The 22,879-nt window shown below is 42.0% G+C and overlaps 1 protein-coding gene across 5 annotated transcripts in view; it reads left to right on the top strand.

The window, feature by feature from the left end:
• FCHSD2 (FCH and double SH3 domains 2) overlaps positions 1 to 22,879 on the top strand; it is a 238,866-nt gene that overhangs the window by 136,972 nt on the left and 79,015 nt on the right. For all 5 annotated transcript variants that reach the window (XM_054015857.1, XM_054015856.1, XM_054015855.1 and 2 more), the window contains 3 exons: positions 4,769 to 4,902; positions 9,724 to 9,778; positions 10,173 to 10,301. In XM_054015857.1, the coding sequence (XP_053871832.1) occupies positions 4,769 to 4,902; positions 9,724 to 9,778; positions 10,173 to 10,301 (318 nt within the window). The remainder of the gene's footprint in view (positions 1 to 4,768; positions 4,903 to 9,723; positions 9,779 to 10,172; positions 10,302 to 22,879) is intronic.

Here is a 22,879-nt window from a genome sequence, read left to right as displayed (position 1 = left end):
GATGTATGTCTCATCATAAGCTCAGTTGCCAATTCCTTAGGAGATTACTGTAGTGGTCCACCCACTATGTGAAACATTGATTTTTCTGGAGCTCAAACTCTCTTATTGCATGTGTTTATTTTTCTGTGGGGGTTTCCAACAAATATTATGGTAATTTCTCATGTTTTAATTAGTTTGGTAAATGGCTCCTGCTACTGCTTCCATAAATACAGGGAGTTTATGAACCAATGGCAGAGGTAGGAAAGGAGGTCTTTATTTTAAAAGTGTGTAGTAGTATTTTTAAGAGTTCCCTTTCTCTGTCACTTCACCCTCACCATTCACCCTTAAGCCATGATAACTGCTCTTCTGGCTAAAGAGGGCTGGATGTGGCTCCCTCTGGAATTTGTTCACCACTTCTGAATTAGTGGGACAAGTCCTTGGAGGAATGATGCAGTACTTCCAGTCTGAGGTAGCCTGGGATCATTGTACTTTTTGTATAGCTCAGAATAAGCATGTACTATAGAGCATAATTAAATATTTTCATAACAAAATTAATGTTTTAAACAGTGCAAGTGTGGGTAAAGTACAACATAATCTTCTGGGAGCCAGTTGTTTTCTTGGATTTCCGAACAGAGTTAAGCACACAGTTGTTCTTATGATATTTCTGACCTCTGTCCTGGTTAAAAAACCTAGTGAAATTCAGATCTGGAGCAGGTAAAGCACTTCTGATACCATACTGGAAGGCATCAAAGTAAATTTCAACTTGAAACAGTGACACTTGAGATGCTGCCTTATCTACTACATCTTTTCTCCCAAGCTTCTACCTCCTTGATAATGAGACCCTCAACAAGAAAGTTCAGCTCAGATTTTTCTGGTTCCTGATCATGCTAAATTAGAGCAATTGCAGGCAACTTCAGATAGAAGTCTGTAAAGTTTAATAGTTAGAAGGTTAGATGCAGGAGTCTCAAAAGCGTATACATAGAGGTAAAAATCATCGATACAGAGAAAATGAAACAAAAACACACATCTCTTCCCAATTGTAAACAGTTTTTTGCATGTTTGAATTAGTCTATAACTCGAGGAAATCATGTTGTATTTAGTGCGGATAGAGTTAGTTACATTAGCTTCATTAAACCCCCTGAAGAGGCAGTTTGAGATGCTGATTAAGTACCTTTGCCTTTTTGTTTCTCTGTTTATGTTCTTATGTTCCTCTGAGATTACATAGTACAGTGTCAGATTTTAACTTAAACTCATTTTTCATTGCTCTTCAAAGATTTTCTCTAGGATTTCTGGGCAGTAAAGTTCAAATACATATTAAAATCAAATAATTTTTTAAAGGTATACAACTCTTCTCCCCTCCCCCCAATACTTCATTGGTCTGCTCATTTGAGGTGATGGTTTTAATATGAACAGACTATATTTTCATTTCCACTAGCCAGAAGGAAATCTCAGGTTATTAGTGGGAGAACAGATTTCTGTTAAGAAGGGATAAATTAAAAATCCCTTGCTAGGCACTTGAATTCTCGCCAGATTTTGAAGAGAGGATTGTACATATCCTGGGATTTTTGTTGCTGTTGGATATTTTCTCTTGAACTGATAGAACTTTTTCCTTACACCTGTGTTCGGTGCAGATTTCAACCAGAAAGGAAATTGAATTTGAAAACTGCCAGTATTGAGAGGAGGGTGGTATAATTTGACGAAACTTTGTACTAGGATACGTGACATTTTAACATTTAATAACAGCAGATCTTGAAATCTGTATCAAGTAACTGTTACAGGTGACAGGCAATAGTTAACTGTTCTGCCTTTAACAATATGTAACTAAAGTATGATGTTACATCATTGGATTGTTGCACTTAAAGGGTAACACCAGGCTGATTATAAAGGAAAGAACATGGGTTTACAAAACAGCCTGTTGGTAATTAGTATAGTGAAAAAGGAAATGTAGAAAGCATTTGAGTACAGTAATGAGTCTTAGAAAAATACATTTTTAAGATTGTCCTACTGTGGCATCGAAACTTTAATTCAGATATTAATGTTATAACGGTTTTTCTGCATTCAAAGGACAAGTCAGAATGTTTGCATATAAATGAGAAGATCCATAATGCTATACTATAATAGGGTTGTTCATATAGGGTCTGATCCAAAGTCTGTTGAAACTAGTGAAAAAGATTCTCAGAGATATCAGTGGACTTGAACTGATATACTGTAATATTTGTGTGCAAATCTTGCCTACTCTAGGTTGAACAGGTGTTTAAACGAAAATAAAAACATGGATTTATTATTTTATGAAGCAGGATATAATTCTGGGCATTGATGTCGTCTGAGTTATTTCTGGGGCAGTATGTGTTTTCTCCCATTGAACAATTTCATTGCTGTTCCTTCTTTTTCTCCATACACTGTTTTCTGTCCAATTAAAATGTACATTATCAATGCTGATTATATTTTACCCATGCAAACAGAGACATTTTTATTTCACCTCTCCGTGAAAAGCTATGAATTTTTTTAAGCTTTAGGTATGAAGAAAGTTGTCTTTGTGCTTGATGGTAATTTCTGATTTAACCCTATGCATTGGAAAGCTCTTAACATGCAGCTTGGAACAGGAAAAAAAAAAACATTTAAAATAGTATTTAACAATTCAGAATTAATCCATTGTATTTCTTGGATTCAAAGAGAGTATATTTTTTTCTCTGCTTTCAGTTTTGGGGGAAAAGGAAAGAGATTCTCAAATTTTGCAGGTATTCTACTAGTATGATTTTTTTTTTTGCTAGCTTTTTGAAAGCAAGTTGTTTCACTGTGTTCTGTCAAGTAGACTGATACTTACACACATCACATTCTAAAATGGCTTTTATTGTAAAAGTATTTTCTATACTGCAGTGCATGGTTTTAAATGAATGTTGGTTAAGTTGGGAACAAGAATGTATAGTGGGAGTATGAAATGCCTTTGTGACCTTTTAAAAATTAAGATGGAAGAGAACATACGAATGGCCGTACTGGGTCAGACCAAAGGTCCATCCAGCCCAGTATCCTGTCTACCGACAGTGGCCAATGCCAGGTGCCCCAGAGGGAGTGAACCTAACAGGTAATGATCAAGTGATCTCTCTCCTGCCATCCATCTCCACCCTCTGACAGACAGAGGCTAGGGACAGTTGCATTTATTTACAGTTGTTAGTGCTACCTTTTTGGTGCTTATCCTCAATGTTAGAAATGATAGAGTCCTTTCTATAATCGCTTAAGCTACAGAAGTACAAGAGTAGTTATGCTTATTTGCTTGAAGTCACTAGTCTTTAAATCATTTTCCATATCCCTTCTTTGGCATTTCCATACTACATCTGGGTTATTGCAACTAATTTCCCCATTAAGAGCTTTTATAAGAACGTCCCTACTTGGTCAGATCAAGGGTCCATCTAGCCCAGTCTCCTGTCGTCCGACACTGGCCAGTACGCCAGGTGATCCAGAGGGAATGAACAGAACAGGTAAACATCAAGTGATCCAGCCCCTGTCTCTCATTCCCAGCTTTTGGCAAACAGAGGCTAGGGACACCATTCCTGCCCATCCTGGCTAATAGCCATTGATGGACTTATCTCCATGAATTTATCTAGTTCTTTTTTTGATCGCTGTTACGATCTTGGCCTTCACAACATCCTCTGGCAAGGAGTTCCACAGGTTGATTGTGTGTTGTGTGAAAAATCTTGTAAGTATAACATTTTAAACAGTGAGACAAGGTGAGTGAGGTATGTAATGTCTTTTATTGGACTAACTTCTGTTGGTGAGAGAGACAAGCTTTCGAGCTTACACAGAGCTCTTCTTTAGGTTTTCGGAGATAAGCTTTTGAGCTCCATGTAAGCTTGAAAACTTGTCTCTCTCACGAACAGACGTTGGTCAAATAAAAGATTTTACCTCACCAGGGGTGAAAATAACTTAAAGGACTTACCCATACACTAGAGTCCTGAGCAGGGGTGGGGCCTCAACCAGAAGAAGCAGGGCCTTTAGAGCCCCGGGCCCTTTAAATCAAGATTTAAAGGGCCAGGGGCTCCGGCTGCGGTAGAGGAGGCTGGGACCCCAGGCCCTTTAAATCACCGCTGGAGCTATCAGCTGCGGAGGCGGCTGGGAGCCCTGGGGCTCAGGGGCCATTTAAAGAGCCCAGGGCTCCAGGTACCGCTACCGTGGCAGAGTCCCTGGCCCTTTAAATCACCGCCTGAGCCCTGTTGCCAGAGTCCCAGGGTAGCAGCGGCAGCTGAGGGCTCCGGCGGTGATTGAAAGGGCCAGGGGCTCCCAGCTGCTGCTACCACAGCGGAGCTCTGGGCCCTTTAAATCACCGACAGAGCCCCAGGGCTCCTGGCAGCAGGGCTCTGGCGGCAATTTAAAGGGCTCGGGGCTCCAGCCGCTGCCGGGAGCCCCAGGCCCTTTAAATCTCCGCCTGGGGAAGCTGGTCCGGTCCAGCACACCGGCTCTTGCCGGTACGCTGTACCGGATCGTACCAGCTTACTTTCACCTCTGTACCTCACCCACCTTGTCTCTCTAGTATCCTGGGACCAACACGGCTACAACAACACTACATATTTTAAACATTCTGAGTTAAATAGTTGCTGATATTTTTTTTTAAGAAAGCAATTGAGATAAAAAGATGTTGGTTCTTTGTTTTGATTCATTTTAAAAGGTGGACTGAATCTATAGTTAACCTAAAAGAACTTGTAGAGCATATGGATCTGTGCAAGATTTATTGAACAATAATAGTACAATGATATTAATTCTATTATAAGCTTGTTTGTTGTATTCTGTTTTGCAGTGTGTAGACCAGTTGACAAAGATCCAGGCTGAATTACAAGAGACAGTAAAAGATTTAGCTAAGAGCAAGAAGAAGTACTTTGAGACTGAACAGATGGCTCATGCAGTGCGGGAAAAAGCCGATATTGAGGCCAAGTATGTTCTTATAATAGCAACTCTGTAATTAAATATGTGTGTGTAAATATCATGTTTGCCTTAATCATTACACTCAGTTTTGTTGTAAGAGTAGTATACTAGCTCTGAATAAGCTTGTGTTGAGGTTTGCCTTACTTTGCTTTGATACATCCTGTTGATCAAGCATGCATCTTAGACTCATAGACATTTAAGGTCAGAAGGGACCATTATGATCATCTGGTCTGACCCCCTGCATGCTGCAGGCCACAAAACCGTCCCTACCCTTCCCTTGACTCTGCTGATGAAGTCCCCAAATCCTGTGTTTTAGTGACTTCAATTGGCAGAGAACCCTCCTGCTAGCGATCCCTGCCCCATGCTGCGGAGGAAGGCGAAAAACCTCCAGGGCCTCAGCCAATCTACCCTGGAGGAAAATTCCTTCCCGACCCCAAATATGGCGATCAGTAAGACCCCGAGCATGTAGGCAAGAGTCTCCAGCCTGACCCTTGTTAGCCATTATACTATTTACCTGCCATTGCTCGGTATTCCTCAGCTAGTATGTTTTACCATTAAACCATTCCCTCCATAAACTTATCTAACTTAATCTTAAAACCAGACAGGTCCGTCGCCCCCACCGTTTCCCTCGGAAGGCCGTTCCAATATTTCACCCCTCTGACGGTCAGAAACCTTCGTCTAATTTCAAGCCTAAACTTCCCCACGGCCAGTTTATATCCATTCGTTCTCGTGTCCACATTAGTACTAAGCTGGAATAATTCCTCTCCCTCCCTTGAATTTATCCCTCTGATATATTTAAAGAGAGCAATCATATCCCCCCTCAGCCTTCGTTTTGTCAGACTAAACAACCCGAGCTCCTCTAGTCTCTTTTCATATGACAGGTTTTCCATTCCTCTGATCATCCTAGTCGCCCTTCTCTGCACCCGTTCCAATTTGAGTTCATCTTTTTTAAACTTGCTTCACAGTTGAATATTGTTTGGGAAGTGTTTGTTTTGCTTTTATGAGGTCATATCTTTGAGGTTATAGCTTTCGCATACCTCTTGTCCTGTGGAGGTAATCTTACCCTTCCTTTCACTAAAACACATAACTTGCATGTTTCCATTTTGGGTTTTGGCCTGTTGCAATTTTATCACTTTTTTTTTTATTTAAACATCCCTCAAACTTGTTCTCCAAGAATGGCAAAGTTGTGTACCTGGCATCTTTAAAAAGAAATTACCTGTTACAGGTGTTTTATAAGGTAATGTAAAAGGATGCCCACTCACTTCTCCTTAAAGTTTGAGGTATTTTCTTTTATTCGTTTTAATTTTTAAGAACAAGTTATTTAGAAAAAAAATGTTCTTCAGGGAGCTCTTTCCACACAATTCAGGAACTGGAAAGTTCTGGAGGTGGTGACATACACTAGCTGGAGGGGGTGGAAATATCATACACTGTCCACCCACTTCCTCAGAAGAGCAAAGGTTGACCTAGGGGAATTGGCCCGGTCTCGCATTGGTATTGTAAAGATTAAAATGACAGACTGATATGCAGAAGGCCTGCTTCTGCATGCGGATAAAATCCAGTTTGCATCAGATTTATACAAATAGTTGGCCTTGTGTATACAGTTCTATTTTCCTCCAGTTTCTTAATTGAGCAATTTATGAAGGCTGGGAGTATAACATAAACACTATCAAATTCTAGATATCCTTTTTATAGTAGAATTTACTGACATAATTTTTCAGCTTTTCGTGTGCATATTTTGTTTTCTAATTGGAACTTGAAAGTTATCCAAAATATTGGTGGTATGAGGGTTTTGGAAAGCTAAGTTTGGATGAATGTTATAAACAATTTAAACAGCTTTATGCAATTAGTCAACTAACAATCAAGTGTAAATCTTAGAAAAAGCAGGGAAAATGTAAAATATTTTATTTATCACGAGTAAGGGATTGTATCCTTCTCCATTCATAAATCTTATAGAAAAAAACACAACTTGAAACAATCTAATTCACCTGGGATGGTGCTAACTAATGTTCCTGTGGATACCTTTTGCAACACATCAATTTAAAAAAAATAATATAAGAGTAACAGTACTGACTATTAATCACTTTCAAATTGTGGGCAGTAAAAGGGCATGGTTAGAGAGCACTCCATGAATCCAAGAATTCTTATCTTTGTGGGAAGCCCAACAGGGCTTTAATGAAGCCTGAGGCAATCTTAATTTTCCCCCAGAAACCTCTCCTTAATGTGTAGCTCCCCTTGAGGGGGATGCCAGAGACGGTGGTGGGTGGAGAAAGCCAGGCTGCAGCCATGTTGCCAGAGAGCTGGAAGGTGCTCCAGGGGCCCTGAAGTTGCTGTGAAAGCAGAGGGCATTCATATTGAATGGTCAAGGAGATCTGCTTGAGACCTGCATCCTGGAGGCCAATTACCTGCTCTTTCAATAGGGGGCCCAACACTCTTTGTAGAGCTTTCCTTCTCCTGACCCCCTCCCTTGGGGTTTACTCAGGGGGCAGGCCCGCTGACAGCAATTCCAGGCCCAGGGCCTGGGGCGGAAGTGAAGAATACGTCACTTCCAGGACCAACCACACTGGCCAATCACGCCGGCCAGCAGGAGCCCCAAAGCACAGGGCCCGGAGCAGTTGCCTCAATCCACCGTACCCTAGGGATGGCTCTGCCCATGGCAGAACAGTCGATGGGCGCCCTAAATAGGTCCGTCTGACATTTGGGTGGTGCTACGCCTGTGCTGGCTGGTGCCCAGTGAGCTTCTGCCAGCTGTGCTGCTGGGCGCGCTCTTTTCCCGGCACAGCCAGGACTTCCACAGGCCCGCCTGGCTGCCTTCACTGCCGCTGGTACCACCCTGCGGGCACCTAGGAGCCCTGTGGCCCATCCAGGCAATTGCCCCCTTTGCCTCCTCTCCCCCGATTGGCAGGCCTGCTCGGGGGGGGGGGAGGGGTGTCTGCGTGGCCTCGATTGGCAGCTCAAAACCCAGTGTTTCCTTGTCTTTTTGCTTAAAATAGAACAGCTATTGTGTCTTGGAGTCAGAGGTCTTATTAAAACCAGTATAGAAGCTACCAGTCATTGTGGAATCCCTTTTCTTACTCTGTCCTCCACCTGACATACCAAACAGTCAATATTTGCACATTGGCTTTTTGTGGTAACATTGCATCACAGTAGTTTCTTTAGAATAGACTTAGGCCAGGTTTAAACTAATATAGCTATATCGGCAAACCCTCCTAGTGTACACAACACTTAGCTTGGCAAAAGTGCTTATCCTGTTTTACTTTAAAGCAAAAGCCCTCTTATGCTGGCACAACCTTATATACTCTAGGGCTTTTGCCAATATTTTAATGTAATTTAAAAAACTCTAGCCAACATTACTGTCCCAGCTAAAGTTTCTAATATAGACCCAGTTTCTAATGTAGACTTGGTGGGAAAACTGTATTGAAGTTAAATGAGGGTAGTGGATGTATTTATCAGTAGGGATGGTATGGTTATATATCATATCATCATCATCATCAGAATCAAATATAGCTAAAAGTTTGTGTTTTTTATCAGTTTTACATATGAAATTTTAGAAAGCTTTTTAAAAAATTGAACAAAGTTATTTTAACCAGGAATAATTTTGTCCATGGAAGGATGCTCCACTTCTACCAAAATACAATGTGTAATGTTCTCTTTGTGTACAACAGAGAACAAAGGCTGTTGTTATTTTACTCTATTTCAAATGCCATCTTCTTGGTTGGTATTTATGGATGCCTGTTGCTCATAAAGTGAGGTAAAACACAAGGTAAAATTTACAGTTATTGAATAATGTTTTATTTAATAGGTATATATATCCATATATTATATTAATCTCATAGAGCTGGAAGGGACCCTGAAAGGTTATTGAGTCCAGCCCCCTGCTTTCACTAGCAGGACTAAGTACTTATTTTTGCCCCAGATCCTTAAGTGGCCCCCTCAAGGATTGAACTCACAATCCTGGGTTTAGCAGGTCAATGCTTAAACCACTGAGCTATCCCTCCCTCCCTCTGAGAATGTTGGTTGTTTTGACCTCTTCAGGGTTAATATGTTTTCAGAAAGCTTAGATTATTATCTGATTTAAAACATTTGTTCATATTGTCTGTTTCACATTTTTTTTTCTTGTTATGGTATAACAGAATAATGTTTCAAAATTCAAGTGTTCATGATTTTAGTTAAGTTTTCCTTCATACCTCATTGCAAATAAGCCTGATGTTCTTAAGATGCTTGTATGGGCTCTGGCTTTTTTAAAAATGATTAACCTGGAAAAAACACACAAACAAGCTTATTCCTATCCTATGATCAAAGTTTCAAAATTAGGCTAACGCCGGCTTTTAAAAAATTCTTTTTGGGCAGACCTCACTCAACCTTATCTGAGTGGATTGCTGGTGATTTTACATTGCTACCCCATTAGAAGGCAAGTAGCTCAAGTTTGCAACCCTGGCTATCAAATGGAAGACTTTCAAATAGCCATTAAGCATCAAACAACAAAAGAATTTTGTGAGTTCCTGTTGCCACCAGAGCATTCTGACGTGTTGTATTTAATCATTGTTTGAAAATTAGTGTAAGATTGAGCAAAACATTTCAGAATATGCAGTGAAGATGGCTGATTATGCAAATGAGCTTGTTCAACATGTGTAACCACTTCCTAAAACCCCTAATTTTTACTCTTAAATATAAAAATAAAATGTTTAGCCTAAAAAATTGCTATTAAATTATTTTACTGCATTTATTTAACCCAAAAAGAAAACCTCTCCCTTATCAGATAGCCCATTTGTGTCCCTATCTGTCCCAGAGACAACTTCTGATATTAATCTATTCTATTGACTTTTAATACAGGTCCAAGCTTAGTCTCTTTCAGTCAAGGATAAGCTTACAGAAGGCAAGTGTAAAGGTGAGTTTAAGAATAAATTATCTACTCAGTAAAACTTTAGTAAAGTATTATGTCACTTTCATGAGACACATAACTAATGTTATCTTGAATCTAGAGAGGCCTCACGTTTTATCAGGCATATTGTCTTTATAACGATTGGCCAGTTGGTACAGAATGTTTCCCCAGAATCAAGTACAAGCACATGATGAATCTGTTCAGCCGTTCACAGATTTGTGCTGGAATTTTGCCTACTGAAAATCGTATAAAGTATATATGCAAATAATAGAAATATTATTAAAAGCAGCAACAAATATAACAACCCATCTAAAGCCATATATCTTTTAATGCTTTGCTCATAGTATAAAAGTACAAAATCAGCTGCCTTACATTTTGATTTCCCTTTTTTTAAATATAGTTAAAAGCACGACGGTCCGAGTGTAATTCAAAGGCTACCCATGCAAGGAATGACTACCTTCTCACTTTAGCAGCTGCTAATGCACACCAGGATCGCTACTATCAGACAGACTTGGTGAACATTATGAAGGTAAGGGAGCTAATATAGTTTGGTTTTCCTTATTGAGGTGGGGACGAGGATTCATGAGATACAAATATTGTTTTCATGAAATACACATGTTGACATTCATATACTTTTATCCCAATATACCAGGGTCGGTCACAATATTGACCCTCTTCTATGTTCCTGATCACCATCAACCCTGAAATAAGAGAATTTGGGGGGGAAACTGATGATATAGTCATATCATTTGATAACACTCTTTCCATTCCTCTAGTATCTCTGGAGACTGTTAAACTGCAGCTACTAGAGTTAGACATTGTAAATCAGCAGGTCCAGATAACTTGCATCCAAGAGTTTTAAAAGAGCTGGCTGAAGAGTTTGCTGAACCATTAATGTTAATTTTCAAAAAGTCTTAGAGCACTGCATAAGTTCCAGAAGACTGGAAGAAAGCTAGTGTTGTGTCAATATTTAAAAAGGGTAAACAGGATGAGCTGGGTAATTATAGGCCTTTCAGTCTGATGTTAGTCCCTGGCAAGATAATGGAGTGGCTGATACAGAATTAAAGGAGGGTAATATAATATAATTAATGCCAATCAACATGGGTTTATGGAAAATAGATCCTGTCAAACTAACTTGATACATCTCTGGTAAAATTATAAGTTTGGTTGATAAAGGTAATAGTTCTGATATAATATTTTTAGACTTCTGTCAGGCATTTGACTTGGTACTACATGATATTTTGATTAATAAACTAAAACTGTATAAAATTAACAAAGCACACATTAAATGGGTTAAAAACTGGCTAGCTGATAGTTCTCAAAATGTAATAGTAAATGGAAAATCATTATCGATCAGGTGTGTTTCCAGTGTTATCAGTGAATGGAAGAAAACATAAAATCATCACTGATAAAATTGGGAAAGTGGTAAATAATGAAGAGGACAGGTTACTGATTCAGAGTAACCTGGATTGCTTGGCAAACTGGGAGCAAGCAAACAATGTGTGTTTTAATACTGCTAACTATAAATATATACATCTAGGAACAAAGAATATAGGTCATACTTACAGAATAGGGTCTTTTATTACTCATAGACTTTAAGGTCAGAAGGGACCATTATGATCATCTGGTCTGACCCCCCTGCATGCTGCAGGCCACAAAACCGTCCCTACCCCTTCCCTTGACTCTGCTGTTGAAGTCCCCAAATCCTGTGGCTTAGTGACTTCAATTGGCAGAGAACCCTCCTGTTAGCGATCCCCGCCCCATGCTGCGGAGGAAGGCGAAAAACCTCCAGGGCCTCGGCCAATCTACCCTGGAGGAAAATTCCTTCCCGACCCCAAATATGGCGATCAGTAAAACCCCGAGCATGTAGCAAGAGTCTCCAGCCTGACCCTTGTTAGCCATTATACTATTTACCTGCCATGGCTCGGTATTCCTTGGCTAAAATCATGTTTTTCCATTAAACCATTCCCTCCATAAACTTATCTAACTTAATCTGAAAACCAGACAGGTCCCTCGCCCCCACCGTTTCCCTTGGAAGGCTGCAGAAACCAACTCACTGGGACCTTGGGCAAGTCGGCACCTTTGTGATGCTTTGGGGGTGCACTCAGACCAGTAAGGGGGGGGTCTGTTAACACCTGCCCGGTAACCTCAGGTGCCCATACGCTGTTACTGAGCCCTGACACCAGCACCTTGTCCACAGAATAAAGGTCTCCCCCTGCACTTTCATCACCCAGTTACTCCTCTGCACAGTGACCCCAAAAGCCTTTCCAGTTCTGAGTCTCCCCAAAACTGTCTCCCCTGCAGCATCCGGTCCCTCTTGCTGAACAGTGTCAGAGGTAACACCAACTTCGATGTCTCCAAAGAGCCAGTCCATACAACAGCTTGATAGCTCAGCTGGGGTTAGACACGGCCCTTTAATACCCAGCACTGAGCTGGTCTGTGGTAAAACTTAAGTTTATTAACAAAGAACAGAGATCCAAGTGATTTCAAGCTAGCCTGAAAGAGATTCGAAAGGGCTACAAACAAAACAAAACCAGCACGCTTTCTAATGTCTACTCCTTAACTCTAGCCAGATATAGCTTCTTACTCACACCGAGTTGTTAGCATTCTCCAGCATGACTGGCTGTTCCAGCCAGGATCCAACCTCCCCTGCTATGAAATGGGGATCATGCCACATGTCTGGCAGAGGTGTCGAAGATTCATTCACATTTGTACAATGAGGTGGAAGAGCTACGGAAGGGCAGTGTACTGGGATGTCGAAGCCTCCTTTTCCCTACGCAGGAAAATCTCTTTCTGAACATCGCTCCCGCAGGAACTTTGCAATGCACGACCTTCTCGCGACTTCACTAGACGCTACGTTTCTCCACGTAAAGATGCGGGTCGGCAATTGAAATGTTTGTCAGCTCTGCCAACAATTAGTCTAGCGTGGATTCGTTTCAGTTGATTAAGCTTTTTGTGGCAGGGCGGATTGTTCTGTTCTGTGTTTATACAGCACCGAGCAGAGTGGGGCTTTGGCATACTTGGGGTGACTGTAACGAGTGGCAGGGTAGTTCATAGACTCATAGACTTTAAGGTCAGAAGGGACCATTATGATCATCTGGTCTGACCCCCTGCATGCTGCAGGCCATAAAACCGTCCCTACCCCTTCCCTGGACTCTGCTGTTGAAGTCCCCAATCCTGTTTTAGGTGACTTCAATCGGCAGAGACCCTCCTGCTAGAGATCCCTGCCCCATGCTGCGAGCAGTGACTCTGAAACAAAGATTTGGGGGTGGTGATGGATTATCAACTAAATACTAGCTGCCAGTGTGGCTCTGTGGCCAAACAAGCTAATGCAATCCTGGGATGAATAAACAGAGTCTCTGTTTGACACTGTTGCGACTAGTTCTAGAATACTATGTCCATTTCCGGTATCCACAAATTCGAGAAGGATGTTGATAAATTGGAAAGGGTTCAGAGACGAGAAGTAAGAATGATTAAAGGATTAGAAACTATGCCTTATATTAATAGACTCAAAGAGCTCAATCTATTTAGTTTCATAAAGAGAATGTTAAGAGATGAATTGTTTACAGTCTGTAAGTACCTACATGGGGAACAAATATTTAATAATGGGCTCTTCAGTCCAGCAGAGAAAAGTATAATACAATCCAATGGCTGGAAGTTGAAGCTAGACAAATTCAATCGGGAAATAAGGGGCAATTTTTAACAGTAAGGTTATTAATGATTGGTTCAATTTACCCGGACACGTGGTGTTTTCTCCGTTACTGATGATTTTTAAATCAAGATCAGATTTTTTTTTTTTTTAAAGATCATAGAACTGGAAGAGATCTCGAGAGGTGATTTAGTCCAGTCCCCTGCATTCAAGGCAGGACTAAATATTATCTAGACTATCCCTGATAGGTGTTTGTCCAACTTGCTCTTAAAAATCCCCAGTGTTGGAGATTCCACAACCTCCCTAGGCAGTTTATTCCAGTGCTTAAGCACTCTGACAGTTACGAAGTTTTTCCTAATGTCCAACCTAAACCGCCCTTGCTGCAATTTAAGCCCATTGCTTCTTGTCCTATCTTGAGAGGTTAGAGAGATGCTCTAGTAATTATTTTGGGGAAGTTCTATAGCCTGTGTTACACAGGAAGTCAGACTAGATTATCACAATGGTCCCTTCTGGCCTCGGAATCTATGAATCTATAATTTTTTTTCCTTTCCTAGCTAGGTTTCCAATCTCCATTGCTATGGGACATAATGGTCATAGTTTACTTTAAAAAGGATGCCTCTTTAATATGACACTAATAAAAAAAATTGGCAGGTATTTATCTTTTGTTAAAACATTAACAATTAGACATTTGTTGTCTCAAGTAGAAATTAAACACATATGGTCTATTAGACATCCAGGAAAAGCTACCAGAGTAAACACACCTGTAGGCTATGTCACAAATATCAACACTCTCCAGCAGGCACACCAAACACATCCAGATTTGAGAACTGGCCTGATGACACAAAATAACATGAATCGTTACTAATCCAATGTAGTCTAAAATATTATCTATGTCCTATTTTGTATGGCTACTAGTGTATTGTCTCTATGAATTTAACAAATGGCATTTTTGTACACTTTGTTTATTTGGGGAAAGTTTAATCTTCAGATTAAAAAAAAAAAAAAAATCCCACAAAAACCCAGAACACTTAACTGAGCCATCTATTGTTTCTTTTTTAAAGTAAGGCTTTTAAGAATGGGGAAAACTCACTAGTTGGCCATCTTCATTCGGTTGTGGATTTCTTAAATGCAAAGGGTCTCTTATATGCTCTTTTTCTAGCAGAGATATTTTTAAACAGCAGTATTCAGGTATAAAAATAGTTCATATTTGGTTTAATGTTTGTTGCTTTGGGATTTGTCGATATGGATTTGATTAATAGCCGTCATGTGCCTACTCTATCTGATGTTTACACATTTTCTATTTATATTACTCTAAAGTGGTATAAATTCCCAGTGTTTTAACCAAATGGACTAAGAATGTAACGCTTGTAGCTTATTTGCAAATGTTTCAAAGACCACAGTTCTTTTGGTGTGTGATACTGGCTTTTTGTATGTTTTTAGCTTTAATCAGTTTATTGTTTCCAGAATAAGAATTTGCACTGTGTATTTTTATTGGTGGGACAGTGGTCTCGTTATCTATTTCACAGTGCACTCATTTGATGCCTGACTTGCTTGGCTGGAACACATCCAGTCTGTTGTACTAAGTGCTGACGGCTGCTGACTTACAGTTTTTAGAGTCCTTCCTATAGAGCTCTGTACAACTGCCATTGCAGTGACCTTGCAGTTTCTGAAGCTTTATCGTGCTTCTTTGAAAGCTTGCTGTTTTGTTCTTGGTTTTTTGTATGAAATCAGTTTCATACATTAGTTGGTAGAGATGTAAAATAAATGGCCAGTTACCTTTGCTATCTGTTCCATTCATTTATATTTATTTTGAATTACCATGCATAGTTTTGTCTACTGAGAATGTCAGTAATTAAGTCATACCATTCTGAATATGGCAACTTGTGGTGTAATTTTAAGTTTTTTAAATGCATGTTTTTAAGAAGGCTGTGGTTTTTATATTTAGTCTTCAATGTATGTAATGTACCTGTCAAGATTTTCTAGATGCACATACAATTTGACACATGCTTTTCATAAAATAAATAAATGTTTAGCTTAAGCTTGCTACAAAGATATACAAAGGATTGTTCGGGAAAGCACCATGTGTAATTATGCTTATTTCTTCTTTGTGTTAGAAGTACCAGTAAGGATTGAGGATCTTATATACTAGCCATTGTACAAAGATATTGAAACACCTACATAATTTAGGATGAATGTGTTACATAGAACCACAATCATGCTCCCTCTACTGGTTTTCCTGCTGCTGTCAATACCAAATATTAGTCCTAGAGGTAGTATCCTACAATAAATGATACTGTTGCACTACAGAAAGATGTTTTGGCAGAAGACAGACTACCTACTGTACATCTGGAAACTGTTAGTCCATCCAAAACATAGAAACAAAAGGTTTGAAAAGAGTAAGAAGGAGAAATATAGGCAGAAATTTATAAGCTCTACGAGTTCTACAAACAGTGAGTTATAAATAATTTACCATGTCTCTGATTTTTAAGTAGTACTGGTAAATTTCCTGTTTTTCTGTATAGGTCAAATCTTCACACTTGCTGAATAGAAAGAATTTTAGGTTAATATAATTTTTTTAAATTTCAGGTAAAAGTGCCCATATGTTACGTAGTTTGAATATTCATGTAATGTGTCTTAGCAGGCTGGTTTCCATTTCAGGTGAGTGAAGGGAAAATATTTGTACATCTTTTGAACTTTAACCCTGTGACCTTATTTAAGTGAACAGAAAATGTTTTAGCCAGTGTTCTTTAATTGGATTAGAAATGAAATTTTGTTTAAAAATTTAGCAAATACTGTTTAGCTGTGATTCTTTTGTTTACAATTGGAGGAAATTCCAATTAGGTTCCATATTACTATTACTTGTAAGCGTTTCATGAAGTTCAACTTTAGCTGTAACTGTATACAGCCTTGAAATCATAAGGGCTAGTGTTTGCCTAGATAATTTATCATGTTTAGACTGTTACGGGTGGGAAGAGGAAGGAAAGTAAATGTTGGAATTAGGTTAATTCAAGTTTGATCTAGAGTAGTTATACTTTTAGTTCATTATATCTGAGTTAGAAAGGCTAGGATTGCGCTATCCTCCTGCTCTTGATTCACCAATAAGTATCATAGTGTGTAGTAGTTCTGCGAGTGATTGCTCTTGTGTATTCCACAATAGGTGCGCGTGCTTGCCACGTGCACCGGTGCCGGAAGTTTTCCCCCTAGCAGTACCCGTAGTAGCTCATCCCCAAAACTGCTTGTTTGTTCAGTGTATGGTACTTGTAGTTAGTTAGTTGTTTAGTTAGTTTAGTTTAGTTTAGCTAGAGCGCCCGGGCAGTTTTAAGTCGTGCGACACTTGTAGGTGATCTGTGCCAGTGTGTGATCCGCACGCGGACTGTTTACGCTGTTTGGGGGGAACCCATCTCAGCGATCGCTGCAAGATTTGCAGGTCGTTTAAGCCTCAGACCAAGAGAGAAAGTGGTCCGTCACACCAGATTCAGGATGAGGCCCCTCCAGCTCTGGTTGGCCTCGGAGTTCTCCCAGGCCAGGGACAGGATGGACAAAGTCCTCACGGTGCCTGAGCCAGTGATCACCTCCCTACAGTGGTGGTCCTCCCCGAGAAACATGCTCCAAGGGGTCCCATTCAGGGCAGGGCCCCGTCACTGGAACTGGTGTCCGAATCGTCGGACCTGGGATGGGGGGCCCACATCGGGAATGTTCAGACCCAAGGTCTGTGGTTGGCTCGGGATCTGACCCTACACAAAAACGTTAAGGAGCTCAGGGCGGTACGGCCAGCATGCATGGCCTTCCGCTCGCACCTGGAGGGGCGGGTGGTCAGGGTCCTTATGGACAACACGGCCTCGAAATTCTACATCAACAGGCAAGGTGGGGCCCAATCCTCTGCCGCGAAGCCCTCAGGCTGTGGGACTTTTGTATAGCCCACAGCATCTGCCTACAGGCCTTCCATCTGCCAGGCGCCCAGGACGCGTGGACGAATCGCTTGAGCAGGGACTTCTCCTCTCAGCACGAATGGTCTCTGCACCCAGAGGTGGTGAACAGACTTTTCCGAGTATGGGGAATTCCCCAGGTGGACCTGTTCGCGACTTGGCAGAACTGTCGCTGTCCCCGATTCTGCTCCGGGGGGGCTGGGACAGGGCACTTTCTCCGATGCCTTCCTCCTGTCCTGGTCAAGCCAGTTTCTCTGTGCCTTTTCCCTGTTCCCACTGATCAGCAAGGTCCTGGAAAAGATAAAGACGGATAAGGCCCGGGACCTTCTGATTGCCCCGGCATGGCCCAGGCAGCATTGGTACGGGACCCTCACAGGCCTGGCAGTCGCCCCGCCGTGGCCGTTGCTGTCCCTCCCGGACCTGCTCTCCCAGGACCAGGGCCGCCGCCTCCACCCCAACCTAGAGGCACTCCACCTCATGGCATGGCTGCTCAATGGTTAGGTCAGGAGTAAAGGACATGCTCGTAAGGGGTTCAGCGCGTCCTAGAAAACAGGCGGCCCTCCACGCACTGAGCCTACTTGGCAAAATGGTCTCGGTTTTCCAGATGGGCGGACAAGCGGGGCGTTTCCCCGGTGGCTGCCCCGATCCAGCTTATTCTGGACTACCTCCTTCACCTTAGAGCCCAGGGCCTGGCGCCCTCGTCAGTCACGATGCACGTGGCGGCCATATCGGCCTTCCATCCGCTGGTGCAGGGCCATATGGTATTCTCCCATGCTATGACTGGCCGATTCCTTAAGGGGTTGGATCGTCTCTTCCCGTATGTTAGGCCCCCAGTCCCACAGTGGGACCTAAATCTGGTGTTGGCCTGTCTCACGGGGCCCCCGTTTGAGCCGCTAGCCACGTGCTCCTGGTCACTCCTCTCGTGGAAGGTGGCCTTCCTGGTTGCTATCACGTCAGCTAGGCGGGTCTCAGAACTCAGGGCCCTGACCTCCGAGCCCCTGTACACGGTGCTTCATGAAGATAAGGTCCAGCTCCGTCCACACCCTTCATTCCTCCCGAAGGTGGTCTCCGCCTATCACATGGGTCAGGATATTTCTCTGCCGATCCTCTACCCCAAGCCTCATGCGTCTAGTGAGAAGCGTCGCCTCCACATGCTTGATGTGAGACGGGCTCTGGCTTTTTACCTGGAGCGGACTAAGCCATTCAGAAAGTCCTCACAACTGTTCATCACCTCAGCCGAACGCATGAAAGGTCAGCCGATCTCCACTCAGCCAGGGCCGGCTCTGGCTTTTTTGCTGCCCCAGGTAAAAATCCTCCCGCCGCCCCCCCGCGGAGAGCAGAGCCCCGGCGGCCAGAGCGCCGGGGGAGGGCGGCGAGCCCCGCCGGGGCTCCGCTCTCCCTGGCGTCCAGAGGCAGCGCCGGGGGGAGGGCGGCAAGCCCGGTCGCAGCCCCGCTCTCGGGCCGGAGCGCCGCGCCGCCCCCCCTCCAGGTGCCGCCCCAAGCACCAGCTTGGTGGGCTGGTGCCTGGAGCCGGCCCTGCACTCAGCGGCTCTCCAATGTGTTGCTCATGTCTATTCCACATCCGGCCCTCCTTTCCCTCTGTCGGAGTTGTCTGGCAAGAAGGAACTGAGGGTGGGGGTAGCGCGCAGTGCCCCTTATACCACGCCATGGAGGCGCTACTTCAGGGGTCGCTAGGGCGCTCCCCTACGGGTACTGCTAGGAGAAAAACTTCCGGCACCAGTGCATGTGGCGAGCACACACACCTATTTCTATATTATTAGAATGAAAATGATTCCAATTTGTGTAAATGGAAGACAAGCATGTATATTTTTTTTATAAATTCCATTTCTCTTTTAAGATTGATTTCTTTTCCAGGGAATTGTTTTGTAGAAGATCTTACCTGTCTTTTTACCACTGGCTAACAAGATTACCAGGCTAATCTGCACACCTTGCTGATTAAGCAATGAATCCATTGTTTGCTCATTCAAAAATAAGCAAAGGCAACAGAGGGATAGTCCTTTTACCGTTAAAGATGAGCTGACTGCTACCTGTTGCTGTGAAAAATTCTGAAATAAACATTGCTGTGGCAGTAGGCTTCAGCTAAATAAAAATTTTCATTCACACAATGTCTCACATCACTCCTGTGAGGTATAGGGAAACAGAGACAGAGTGGTTAAGTGAGTTCGTGCAGTCACACAAGTTTCTGACAACCATGAACAGAATGAAGATGTCATGTCTCCTAGTCCTGTGCCTAACCACAAGATTATACCTAATAAGAATAATTTGTTTTCAAAATACAATTGATATAAAACTTCCGAGAGTTAACGAGTTAAGTGAACGAGTCAATGAGTCTTCGGTTAAGATCCTTATTAAAGTTGATAGTTGTTAAATGTTGGCTATACATATTTTCATGGTAGTGCGCATTTTCTTCGTATTGCAAGTCACAAAGCGGTAATCTTTTGTTACCTTGCATCATGGACTGGAGTCACAGCTCTCACTAACATTTAATGGGGCTTGCATATTTAAGATAGTATGCAGAGAGCTGGAAATACAACCCCTAAAACTGTTCTCCTTATGGTCATGAAGAAACACCAGAGTGCTTCAAAGTCCTTCTGCTTGAATCTTTTTGCAAGATCCCGTTTGTAATTTTTTATGCTTCATTGCTGTCTTCTGGCCTGTTTTCCCTGTTATACTTCAATACTAGTGAATAAGATGTGTAGCATAGATCTCTCATTAAGAAGAGATTTTGGTCCTTACACATTTTTCTGTGTCAGACCTAAATGTCCCTCCCTATATGGTGTTTTGTCCTAGCTGACACTGCACCTTATATTTCACATGGGTGCTTTTTCATCTCTGGTGCATTCCTCCAGTATGTGGGAGGAAAGGAAAACCAGGAAAGTTAGCTGGAAATGATTCAAGAAATCCAAAACAACCATCAGAAAAACCTGAGGACCGCCATCACAAAAACAAAAAAATGGAACCAACTACAACTATTCTACTACCCACAGAACACTGCCTCCAGGAGAAACCAGAGCACCAGCACCCACCACATGGACACCGCACAACATTTGAACATCATCAGTTTATCAAGACTACCCCTCACTGGAGCTGAATTATCTGTACTCTCTCAGGCCCTACCACCAAACCTGATACAATACTAACATGTAGAACTAGAAAAATTCTTCCACTGACTCCATGTCAAAGAATTCTTTCACAATAATGATGACACTACTCACAATTGCTACGTCCCTGCTGACAATCATAAGAAAAAAAAATCATCTGACTGGACCCCACAGAGTGGACAAAACCACATTCTTGATCATTACATTGACTGCTTCAGGAAAAAAATTGGCTGTGAAATCCTTAACAAACATCACATCCACCACAATCTTTCAGCAAGTGTGAAGACTTGACCTATACAGAAAAACAGGAAATATTCCAATATAACTTAAAAATCAGAGACATGGTAAATTATTTATAACTCACTGTTTGTAGAACTCGTAGAGCTTATACATTTCTGCTTAAGTTTCTCCTTCTTACCCTTTTAAAACTTCTTTTCCCCTATGTTTTGGATGGACTAAAATATGGGTTAACATCAAACAACTATAACCCATACTCGATGGGGACCTGTTTTGGGGTGTGCATACCCCGCACTAGACAAGATAGGGTTAATCTAACATTATGGAGAGCGGAAGTCCCGCTCCTCAGACTGTGCTGGGCATGCTCCAACTGCTGCCTTGGTATAAAAGGGAGCAGACCAACTCATTCTAGACTGACTGCCAAGGAGGAAGGACGCTTGGTGGAGACTCCAGCCCAGGAGCTGCCTCAGCCTCTGACTGCAGGAACCAGAGATCCCGAGGCCCAGACCGGAGACCTGTTGCCTATGGCCGGCTGACTGGAATCGGAATCCCAGCCAGCTACCTTCGCTGAGGAGCTCAGAACCCCTGATGAGTAACAGACCCCAGCTTCAGGACACGTGGTAGGAAGTGGCCCAGAGAGGCAGGGTGAGTGGTATATCCCACCCAAGGAAAGTCAGCGTGTTGCGGTAGGATCCCCACTGACTCTTATGGAAGCTGTTTCATATCAGTAATCATTTTTGTTTCCCTTCTCTGCATCTTTTCTAATTCTAATATATCTTTTTTGAGATGGGGTGACCAAAACTGCATGCAGTGTTCAAGGCGTCGGTATAATATGGATTTATATAGTAGCATTTTGCTATTTCCTGTCTTCTTATCTCTCTCTTCCCTACTGGTTCCTAACATTATTTGCCTTTTTGACTCTGCTGAACATTGAGCAGATGTTTTCAGATAACTGTCCATGATGATTCTAAGATCTTTCTTAAGTGGTAATAGATAATTTATATCCTATCATTTTGTATGTATAGTTGGGATTATTGTTTCCAATGTGCATTACTTTGCACTTACCAAGATCCAATTTCATCTGCCATTTCATTGCCCAGTCACCCAGTTTAGTGAGATGCCTTTGTAACTCTTTGCAGTCAGCATTGAACTTAGCTATATTGAGTAATTCTGTATCATCTGCAAACTTTGCCACCTCACTGTTCACCCCCTTTTCCAAATAATTTATGAATATGTTGAATAGCACAGATCCAAGTGCAGATCCTTGGGTACCCCACTCTCTCCATTGTGAAAACTGACCATTTATTCCTACCCTTTGTTTCCAATCTTTTAACCAGTTACTGACCATGAGAGGATCTTCCCTCTTATCCTATGATTGCTAACTTTGCTTAAAAGCCTTTGGTGAGGGACCTTGTCAAAGGTGTTCTGAAAGTCCAACTATGCTATATTGACTGGATCAGCCTTGTCCAGATGCTTGTAGACTCCCTTGAACAATTCTAATAGATTTGTGAGGCGTGATTTCCCTTTACAAAAGCCATGTTGTCTCTTCCCCCAGCATACCGTGTTTATCTATGTGCCTGGTAATTCTGTTCTTTACTATAGTTTCAACCTGTTTGCTTGGTAGTGAAGTTAGGCATTTTTAAAAATCGGCATTACATTAGCTATTATCCAATCATCTGGTACTGAGGGTGGTTTAAGCAATTGGTTACATACCATTGTTAGTAGTTTTGCAATTTCATATTTGAGTTCCTTCAGAACTCTTGGAGGAATGCCATCTGGACCTGGTGACTTACTCCTGTTTAGTTTATCAGTTTATTCCGAAACTTCCTCTATTGACACCTCAGCCTAGGACAGTTCCTCAAATGCATCACCTAAAAAGAATGGCTTGGGTGTGGGGATCTCCCCCATATCATCTTCAGTGAAGAACAATGCAAAGAATTCGTTTAGTTTCTCCATAACAGCCTTGTCTTCCTTGAATGCTACGTTAGCATCCCAATCATCCAATGGCCCCGCTGACTATTTGGCAGGCTTCCTGTTTCTGATGTGCTTAAAAAAATTGCTATTCATTTTTGTGTCCTTAGATAGTTGCTCTTCAAATTCTTCTGTGGCCTACCTTATTATAGTTTTACACTTGTTGGAGTTTATGCTCCCTTCTATTTTCCCCAGTAAGATT

Source organism: Malaclemys terrapin, chromosome 1, assembly GCF_027887155.1.
Source record: "Malaclemys terrapin pileata isolate rMalTer1 chromosome 1, rMalTer1.hap1, whole genome shotgun sequence".
NCBI classification, from domain to species: Eukaryota; Metazoa; Chordata; order Testudines; family Emydidae; genus Malaclemys; species Malaclemys terrapin.
The sequence above is the reverse complement of the archived record's forward strand: the minus strand, read 5'-3'. Positions and strand labels throughout refer to the sequence as shown.